This window comes from Onychostoma macrolepis, chromosome 11 (assembly GCF_012432095.1).
Source record: "Onychostoma macrolepis isolate SWU-2019 chromosome 11, ASM1243209v1, whole genome shotgun sequence".
NCBI lineage: Eukaryota > Metazoa > Chordata > Actinopteri > Cypriniformes > Cyprinidae > Onychostoma > Onychostoma macrolepis.
Window position 1 is genome coordinate 18,176,620 of NC_081165.1, and position 10,559 is coordinate 18,187,178.

Below are 10,559 nucleotides of genomic sequence, written 5' to 3' on the forward strand. Positions count from 1 at the left end.
TTGTGTGGAGAGTGGAAGCTGAATAGAGCTTGGAAACCGACGTCACTGCGCAGTGCATTCTGGGACGTAAACAAGAGGGCGCCGCCACATCGGGCGAGACTTAAAACAACCACACGAAAAACAATGTTGAAAAGTCGATTAAAATAACGAAATGTACTATACAGAGACAAACTTCTACAGGACGCAAGCGGTACCTGGAAAAGATGGCCAACCACCCGCACCTATATTTTTGTCTGATTTAGATAACCGCACCCGATCGTCACATTCAGGGTTCATATACGGTCATGAAAAACCTGGAAAAGTCATGGAATTTTAAAACGGCAATTTCCAGGCCTGGAAAGTTTTGGAAAAATAAATAAACCCAGAAAGTTTTGGAAAAGTCATGTTTCACAATTCTATGTACAGTAGAATTATGCTTAATCAGGTCCTGCATTTCGGTGTGGGATTGCGCGTATTCCCGCAGCTTTCGACTTTAAAATGAGGGAAATTCCTGCAAAACATTTATTCAATATAGCGTGTAGGTTAGATGAGTAGATAAATTCACACAACCAGTCATTTGAAAACAGCGTGAGTGATTCAGCTGCACTGCGTCGTCTCTCTTTGACCTTCTCTTCACATCGGCGCATCTAGTGCTGCTGCACGCTGCGATACAAGACTTTAGCTCGCGTTTCGGTACAGTTGACAGAATTGTCAATTGCCTAATCAGTCATTGTTGCATCGTCACAGAAATGTATTATTTGCAGGTCTTTTTAAGTCTTTCTGTACTCGTGCGCTCCAGAGGCGCTTTTCTGTGCTCTGCACAGTCACATCCAAAGCGCGCGCTGCAGGAAAGGCGCCGGTGCGCTCACTTGCTCTTAAAATCTCCATAATTTTTGGTCATACAGATAAAAGTAGCCTAATACATCTTTCGAATCTGTAAAGACTCGTTTATTTGTGTACACTCAGAATAACAACGAAACGTTGCGCTTTAAAGCAAACAGGGTGCGCTTTAGGTCTCTGAGCGAGAAACTTCGAAACTCCGTCTTTGAAAAATATATCAGACCTTTTTCCTGAATAACCGACGAGCGGCGCCATGATGGATTCTAACTTCCGTTTGGATGCTCACGTCTCCATAGAAATTCGTTAAAACGGGGTAAAAAAAAGAAAAAGATAGAGGCTGTGTTCGAAATGCCATACTATCATACTACTCTTACTATTTCTGCAGCATGCAGTATGTATGCTGCACATAGTATGCAAATTTTCTGTATCCATGAAATACCCGGATGACCTACATAATTGCCAGAATCTGCTAAATATAACTGAAGTATACTGAAATCAGTACAGAAGCTGTGTTCCCAATGGCATACTATCATACAACTCCTACTATATTGCAGTATGCTGTGTGTATACTGTGAATTTTCTGTATGCATGGAATGCCCGGATTACCTGCTATATTTGCGGAAATTTGATGTATGCATCCGAGGACTCTGCGTGGGATACTGTTTCCCAGAACGCAACGCGCTACACGTGACGTTTCATCATCAAAATTATGGCGGTGGGTGAAGAGTGTGGATGCGACTTGAGTGGACTGGAGGCGGAGAACATTTATAAATGTAACACGTTTATAATTGCATGCATTATTTCTTTAAATAATAGTAATAAAACACACACACACACACACATTTTCAGCTGTTTTCCAAAGCACTATAGGTCGTTAGTAGCCTACCATGTATGATATCATAATTTGTATAGTTCTTTTGGGTAGTATTCTTTCCAAAAAGCAGTACATTCACTTGAACCATAGATAGCTAGGGGTTCTCGGTCATAACTTCAAATTAAAGTATATTCAAGTTGCGATAATCAAGGTAAAAGCGATACAGGAGTCATAAATTAGGCGCGCGTCGATGAGCAAATGCACCGTGTATACGCGATCTCGGCGCACGGATCACTATAACATCATATTTCTTCTTGAACACAGTTTAGTATACTCACATAGTTGTCAAAATTAATGTAGAGCGAGTGTTTTATAACGGATGCTCGCCGAAGAAGCATGTTTTGGAGAATCATTGCTTATTTGTTAAACTTGACTTGTGCTTATGTGTTAAAGTTACTGTATAATTGAGGTTTTTACTTTTAAGTTGTGAAGAATATCTGCAGTGGATATACATATGCGTTTTTGCATATGTTTGGGGGAAAAAGAACACGGAATTTTTAAATTATCTTGAATTTGTTTTGAGATAATTACATGGAATTGAAAAGTAATAGAATACAAATGTTTTTGTGGAAAAAAATAACAAACAAAGTTTGAGTGCCCTTGCAGTATTGATTTGGAGAGGAGGGGGAGAGAAAAAAGATTGAGAACCACTGAAAGTGTTTTCCTGAACTCACTCTGTAACCTAATATACCTTAATGTAGGTGAATCTGATTCAATTATGCTAAATCATATTTTTGACTTGAATGAGTTAATTCAGATGTTACAACAGCAACATTTACCACCTTTTTTTTCAAAGTTAAAGAACTTTAATGCATTCATTATATCTTGTAGTGCACTTTATAATACATTGCATGATCTCGTGAATAACTGTAACCACAGTTGTAATACATTAATATAGATATAATGCATTATTTTGTACATTATGTCACAGTTATAATGCCTTATACATAATTGTTCTCAGCGACAGATGACGACACTGAAAAATGGCGTGCAAAAAATGAAGCACTATTTACAGGGCGCCGCAACGCAGCCCAAAAAGGCTTTGAGTAAGTTTTCTTGTTGTTGGCTATAGTTTTGTAATGTTTACTCATATAAAAGGCATTCTTTACTATGCTTTTCTATTTGCATATATTAGACAATTTGTCATTGAGCATGGAATGGAGGGAAAGGTGAATCCCACCAAGGTGAAGAGGAAGTGGGAAAATATTACATTTTCTGAATTATATTGACTATACTGTAAGCAGATATGTGTGTCTTTGTTTATATTGTTTTGGGATCTGAAAGCCCCTAGAACAGGGGTTAGCACTGAGGGAGGGGAGGCCACTGCCGCATCTTGGAAGTGGTATAGTTTAATGGATGAGGCACTGGGACGGAGGCCATGCATTAGTCCTTCTGTCATCATTGACTCTGCTGCCCAGGATGTGCTGGTGATCGCCCCTCCCAATGAAGAGCCCAGCACATCTCTACAGAAGAGGAAGAAGAGGGACACAGACCTGGTGGCTGTCTTCAAAAGCATGCAAGAAAGAGATGAAGAGAGAGAAAGAATGAATATGGAGAGAAGAGAGAGAGAAGCACTTGAGAGAGAAGATAGAAAAGAGATGGAGAGGTTAAGGAGAGAGGAAGACAGGGAAGAGAGGAGAGAAAGGGAATGGAGAGCTTGGGAAGAAAGGAGGGAGACAGAGCACAGAGAGAGAGAGAGGAAAGGAGAGTGAGTGAACAACAAGTGAGAAAGGACAGGCTTCTTTCAATTTTGGAGTCATTTCTCAAAAAGTAATGTTAGTGTTTTATTGTCCTCTCAGTCATTTTTTCCTGCATTTATTTAAATGCTTTTCTGTAATTTATATGTATTTGCGTTTATTTCAACATTTGGACAGGATGCTTTCATTTGTGCATATTTTAATTATTTGTTTATGTATGTTCTCATTGAACATGAAAGAAATTCTAGTCTGTTTTCTTTATTCAAATGAGAAATATGTTCACGTACAAGTGACATCATACAGTATATGATATATTTTGATAACAGGTTGCATTTGTTAGCAAGCGATATGTGCAATGAACTACCAATGAACAGTGATTTTTCTTGATTTAAATTTTGGTTTAGCCAATAAATAAAAAGGTTATCTTAAAATAACATTTTTTTTTTTTCAGGTTTTTCCATTAAAAAATAAAACAATAAAAGAGGATGCACAAAGAATAGCCGTAATTTCAAAAATATTTTTGGAATAAAAATAAATGGTTTACACCAGTGATTTTCAATCCTGTTCCTCGGAACCCACTGCTCTGCACATTTTGCATGTCTCCCTTATCTAACACACTCATTTGAGTTCATGGAGCTCTTTTCTAATGAGCTGATGATCTGAATCAGGTGTGTAAATTAGGGAGACATGCAAAATGTGCAGAGCTGTGGGTCCCCAGGAACAAGTTTGAAAACCGCTGGTTTACACGACAAGATGGGAGGATCATGCATTGTAATCATGTTCCAGTAGTGCAGAGATGGCAGCATCTGGGGCAGACACTGCATCTGTTAGGCGACTTCTGAGGTTGTCCCCAGGAATCTGCTGGATCATTATGTTGGATGGCATCAGCGTCGACATGGAGGGTATTCTGTTCTACATTGATCTCATCAGGCTCCATGATGTCCCCATTTGTGAGGCAAAGATTGTGTAAGAAAGCACAACAGGAGATAACCACTGGAGCAAAGGCAACCTTCACCTATAAGCAGAATGTGTGTAAAAATTTGACAATTTGTATTTTTCCAGTTCATTTTCACTTTTTAGCATAGATAAGAGTTGAGTGTAGCACACAAAATCCCTTTTACGTCCAGTGCCTTGAAGAAGATAGAACGCCATCTTGTCTTCATCATTCCAATAGCTCTTTCTACAACACACCTTGCTTTGCTCAATTTTCTGTTGTATCTTGCCTGGACTGCATTTTGAACAGGTTCCCTGAAGGGGGTCATCAGGCATATGGGGACCGACAAGCAGGGATAACCTCCATCTCCAATAATTCACCAACCTGGAGGTGGGTAGAGCTGCTGCACATAAATAGTGCTCCACCTTAGCACTCTGGCATCATGCACTGCACCAGGAAACCCAGAAAAGACATTTAGAAAGAGGCCTTTGTGGTCACAGATGACTTGGAGTTGAAGTGAGTGGAAGAGCTTCCTGTTGAAATAATCTTCCCTGTTCTCAGCAGGAGGCTTAATTTTGATGTGGGTCCCATCAATGCTGCCAGCAACATGGCGGAAAGCTGGAGAGTCAGCAAGGTTGGCAAACCCTGTACCAATTTCCTCCAGTTCATCTGGATCTGGCAGGTGGACCACTCTCTTGAACATCTTTAAGATGTCATGAGCAACTTGATGAATAATACCATGGATGGTAGTGCGGGGGATGTCAAAAGCCTCTGATACAACACGATAAGATGTACCACATGCCAGCCAATAAACAAAAACCCCAACCTCCAATGCTTTACGCCATCCATGATCTTGCTCTGTTTCCAAGATCTGAACAAGTGCATTCAAGCTTTCCCTGGACAAACGGAAGTCTTTTCTGATGTCTTCTTCACCAAAGTATAATCGGAGGACAGGTGTGTTTGCATTGAGATAACAATACCTTGTTCTTATTGCAATCTGAATAAAAATACATTTTACTTGAATTAAAACCTTTATATTTTAAACATATAATATTTTAATAATGCATAACTAACATTTTACAAATTTTAAGTCAAGTCAAGTCACCATTATATATATATATATATATATAGCGCCTTTTATAATGCTGACAGTATTAAACAGGGAAATAGAAACAAAACCAGCAGTTTAATTCTAGGCTGCAACAAAGTCAGATTGAACAGAGGACTCATTTAATATATAAATTTATAAAAGTGTGGATAAAAATAAATAAATGTAATACTTTTATTTTGTAAGACATTGTTTACAAATTTAGATTTGGTGAAGTTGGTGAAATTAATACATATAAAATGTTTTAAAAGGAAAAAAACCAAACACATTTTACAAAAAGTCTTAAATGTTTCTTGTAAAAGTTACTTTTTTAGCAGTACTTAATAATATTATTTATAATGTAATGATGTTTATCAACAGGTAGAAATTGAATAGCTTACAGTATGGTTGTAATAAAAAACAAGGCCAAAATTGTGTATTTTCTCCATTGTGCAGATTGTCTTTGCTTCTTTCGCAGTCTGTTGTTGGTGTGGACAGTTGAAAGATAGGACATTTTTACTCAGATTTACTCAGAAAAAGGAATGGTTAGCACATATATTTTTAAGGTAACAATTTGAACAGCTGTGCTGTATTAACATTCAGTGCTGGTCATGTCATGTGACAACATTGTAGCACACAACGCTTTGAAAATTTGTTGCATAGTGTATTACACACTATTCTTAAAAATGTAGTAGGCAGTATGCACTGTGTACTGGGCAGTAAGCAATAAGCAAGTATGCCATTTCGAACACAGCCAGACTGAATTGAAACTTTTTCAATATAACTACATAAAATGTGCAGAGGGTTGCTGTGCTGTTGTTGGCTGCCACAGTAACGGCAGTAAGCTAAGGAATTCTTTTAAAGTACTTGTTGTCTTATCAGGCACTGTATACGGCTTGCAGCGCTTAAGTTAAAATAATGACTGTGAAATAATAATATATGTTAAAATAATGTTTGCTCTTATCATTCTGTGTACAAAATCCCATGAACTTCATCCCGATCGGGAGCTGTATGTGCACTCATCTGTTTTAAATGCAGCTCTCCTCGGGTCGCTTCATGTCATCTTCCCATTCATTGAACTATGACTGGTCCTTTACTACAAAAAGACGGTCATTGCGACACTGTAAAGTGATGAAACAATGGCGCCACATGATTTTTTCAAATGACTTTCATAGGTTTCACATTATATTATCGGCTCTGAAAATATGTAAATGTGACTAGAAACCGGAAATGTAAAGCACCGTTCTAATCGGGGATATTTCCGCGTTCAGAAAAAGGTCTATAGAGAGGCTAGACTCATATCCTCACAATGAGGACATTTCGTCCAGGTGAGTGCAGCTTCAGCGTGGGCGCTGCCCAAGCGCTGCCCAAGCAGGAAGTGCACTCGCCATGACTGTCAGCGGCGTGCAGGGGATCCCTGCATGAGCAACAGTAACAGCACGGCATTTGCAACAACGCCGAGAAATTTGCTCTTTGAAATTTGCTCTAAAAGTGCTCGCTGGATGGCGGCAGGGGACCGTAAGACCGCGGCTGCTGCAGGCACTGAAAGCGGCTTGAGACCGGCGAAGTTAGTGGCGAAGTCAGCCGAGCAGAGAGAGTTTTGATCCGCTGCAGAGGCTGGTCAATGGCAAGAAGGTTTCGAGTCTCGTAGGTCAGCGAAAAATGATGTTGCGGCTGAAGGAGAAGAAATCTGAGGATCCTATGGCGAAGCGGCTGCTTATATAGCCAGATGCCACGCCTATTCTGGCGGGCTTCATCGCCATAGGCTCGTGCAGCTTCGCTGTGTTGCCATTGGTTTGAACCGCACCCATACAGAGCAGCCGGTATTTACAGCTGCATCGTCCAAACATTGGCCAGAGAGCATTTTCGATCAGATGCCGATGTCGCGGCGACATATTTCCGATTAGCAAACGCTCCCTGGGCGACATCGCGCCGATGGAATTTTGTATGTCGGGTCGACATCGGCCCAACGTATGTGTGCTGTGACCAATGCGTGTTTGAACAAACCAATGTATTTTAACAAACCAATATATACTCGAAGAAACCAATTATACAAACTAATACATAGTTGTGAAAACCGATGTATCTAAACCAATATATACTGAAGAAACCAATTATATACAAACCAATACATCGTTGTGAAAACCGATGTATCTAAACCAATATATACTTGAAGAAACCAATATATACCAACCAATACTTCGTTGAGGAAACCGATGCTATCTAAACCAATATATACTTGAAGAAACCAATATATATACAAACCAATATATTCTTGAAGAAACTAATATACCCAGGTGAAAAAGAAATATATTTAAATTGTGCTTTTTCAGACACACTTAATATATTTATATTATACTTTACTAATTGCATATTAAATGTATTATTTTGAAACAACTTTAAGTATATTAAGTGTATTTCAAGATATGCTTAAGTTCAATTTTAATCTATTTAATATATTGGAATTGTGTTAAACTGGAACCACTTTAAGTATATTTAGTGCAATTTAAGTGTATTTTTAAAAATACATTTAAAATGTACTTTTAATACTTCATGAACTACAGGTAGAATATATTTGAAGCATCGTTTTAATGTACTTCAAGTACATTTCAATTGTATTTCAGCTCATTAGAAATGCATTAGCATTACACTACTAGTATATTATATTTTTCAGTATATACAGACGTACACTTTGATGTCTAGAAAACTTTAATGTATTATATATTGTGTACATTACAAATATTCATAAAGTACATTTAAAAAGTACAGCAGCATATATACTTTGGTGAAAAACAAAAAAAATACTATTAAATATACTATTAACAACATACTCAAGTACATTTTAAAACATTATACAAAAAACATTATGATAAATGAAAAAAGACAAATGCTATAGCAGAGCTATCTTATCCATTTGTAGAACATTTCAGTTATACCTGTATTACTGAAAAGTACATAATTTTACATCAATGAATAAATAAAAATTACAATGCAATTTTCTAAAGAAAAAAAAAGAAAAATTTACTGAAAAACAAAGTGCAGAAGTGAATAGCTGTGTGTGTGCAAAGACTGAAGATGATAAAGTTCAAGCAACAGGAGGGGGGGGGGGATTGGAGGTGGACGAGGAGATGGTGAGGGGCAAAGGTGCGGGATGATGGCAGGATGTGGTGAAGGGATGGTGATGGGAGGATGGCGATGATGCCCTGGCGACTTAGATGGTGTTTGGCACATGGCACAGACCCAGAGCATCCCAGTGCTGACAACACACGGCGGAGTCGAGGGAGCGAGGAGCCAAGATGTAGATGGTGTGGCTGCCGACATCTGGGGACCGACCGATGGAGACAGAGCTGGTGGATCTGAAGCCAGATATTAAGGGCCGATGGAGCTGAGCGTCGTCGTTCCGGAGACCTGGGCACAGCCTAGTCGTTCAGGCATACAATATTTTGCACAAGTGCCTTTAGAAAAAAACAAAACAGAAACAAAATTAGATAACAGATTTTTACATGAATGACTGAAAGGAAGCACAAATTAGCCACCTGGAATGGGCACATTGCTAACATTTTTCTTCCAAGATTGACCGAATCATCCTCCATTAGGCCTGATTCAAAAATCTCTATAACAGAGGTGATACGATATTAAAATTTACTTACTATTCCTTTGCTTGTCTCTGCACTCAGATTTCAGTTTGTCTTCTATAGCAGCTGATCTGAAAAACAACAAATGTTAATATTTCTCACACGCACAAAAAAAGGGAAATGATGATTGATGATTTGTTTTCTATTTAAGAATGACAGAACAATGTACCTGGTCGGAAATATAGTCAAAAACCTTACCAGCCTCAGCAGTTCCAGATGTACTGTATGCTCTTATAAGCAACCCTTCTTACAATTTAATCTTTGTTCTTATCTGTAATGAGAAATATATATATTAGAAAATAAAGTCGATAAGTTTGTCAAGCTTGAACAAATATAAACACCAATCAACCAACACTACCACAGTTTGCTGATCAGCTCAAGACAAAGTAACTGTATGTTCATAATCATGGTTTTTCAAAGATCATTAACCTAATTACAATGAAGCCAAATTGTTCAGGAAATCAGAAATAAATACACTTCATGTTGCAAATAAAAGAATGCTAATGTTGTACACGTTATAATGACTAATTTTATTTTATTTTATTTTTTTCTGCCAATGTATGTGTCAAAAACACGACTGGTACAGACAAATAACGTTAATTAAATACAAATCTTACCTGAAGCCACAGTGAGGTTCCAACAGCCAGACGCCATACACGCTTGCAGAAGCTGGTAAAAATAAGAACATACCGCTATATTTTCTAATTAATTTCATAGTTCCCCCAAAACTATTTGAATTATATCATCACTCACCCTTAAGATGCTCTAAACCATCTAAGACTTTCGTTCATCTTAGAAAGAAAAGCGGAGATATTATAATGAAATCTGAGAGATGTTCCTCCGATGAAAAGATTCATCAAAGATCTTCGTTTCAAAAAGTTCTTCGCAAAAAAACATCGCCAAAGTAATCCATATGAATTGCGTGGTTTCCTCCAAACGCCCTAAAGAGACACGATCGCTCTATATAATACTGTTTAAATTTAGATTTATATGCATATTCAAGGGACATTTGCAGATTTTGCACGCACATCATATTTGATTTACGAAGCTCTCTACTGCGGGCTCGTTATCATACGAACCAATCAGAGCCGTTCAATGGCTCTGGAACCAATCAGGTTTAGCCAGTGTGTTGTTTGAATTTAAACACAAATAAACGTGTGTTTTTTTTTATTTTTATTAATTTATTTTAATTCAGATATAATGTTGAAATCCTTGTGGGAATTTCAGAAATATATATTAGAAAATAAAGGCGTCAAGCTTGAACAAGTTTATAAACACCTAGCTTATTACAATTAATGTATCATGTAATGAACAACAACCTAATCAACCAACGTAGCATAACCCATATTAAACAACATATTTTAAATATTGCAATGGTTAATAATATTTGACAAAGGTTTGTACATTGTAAAGGTTAAAAATGTTTTTCAAAATATTGTACTTTTCCAAATATTAAAATTATAAATACAAATATTTAAAATATAACCATGTGTAGGCCTACTGCAATATAAAG

General features: G+C 37.6%; 1 protein-coding gene and 1 long non-coding RNA gene across 3 annotated transcripts; one reads left to right on the top strand and one right to left on the bottom strand.

Annotated features, from left to right (window-relative positions):
* Positions 1-2,299: 2,299 nt before the first annotated feature.
* On the top strand, positions 2,300-5,348 carry LOC131549676 (histone-lysine N-methyltransferase, H3 lysine-79 specific-like). 2 transcript variants are annotated; one of them, XR_009273461.1, is made up of 4 exons: positions 2,300-2,739; positions 2,829-3,401; positions 4,177-4,418; positions 4,634-5,348. XR_009273461.1 is itself a non-coding variant. In XM_058792055.1 (3 exons), the coding sequence occupies exons 2-3, from the start codon at positions 3,046-3,048 to the stop codon at positions 4,358-4,360; spliced, it is 540 nt and encodes a 179-aa protein (XP_058648038.1). In that variant the 5' UTR covers positions 2,300-2,739; positions 2,829-3,045; the 3' UTR covers positions 4,361-4,511. The 2 variants fall into 2 exon arrangements, 1 of the variants encoding a protein (XP_058648038.1); XM_058792055.1 differs by lacking the exon at positions 4,634-5,348 and having other exon boundaries at positions 4,177-4,511.
* A 3,121-nt stretch (positions 5,349-8,469) lies between these two features.
* LOC131549907 (uncharacterized) lies at positions 8,470-10,001 on the bottom strand. Its single transcript, XR_009273517.1, has 4 exons — positions 9,664-10,001; positions 9,245-9,317; positions 9,062-9,117; positions 8,470-8,866 (listed from the first exon to the last, which is right to left on the bottom strand). It is a non-coding gene; the product is annotated as an uncharacterized LOC131549907 (long non-coding RNA).
* Positions 10,002-10,559: the final 558 nt, after the last annotated feature.

What these genes read in the sequence shown, in the direction of transcription:
- LOC131549676 (XM_058792055.1), top strand. Translation starts at nt 3,046, where the DNA reads ATGGATGAGGCACTGGGACGGAGGCCATGCATTAGTCCTTCTGTCATC. An exon ending in GAGAGAGAGAGGAAAGGAGA is followed by an intron (nt 3,402 to 4,176) that starts GTGAGTGAACAA and finishes ATCATGTTCCAG; the next exon opens with TAGTGCAGAGATGGCAGCAT.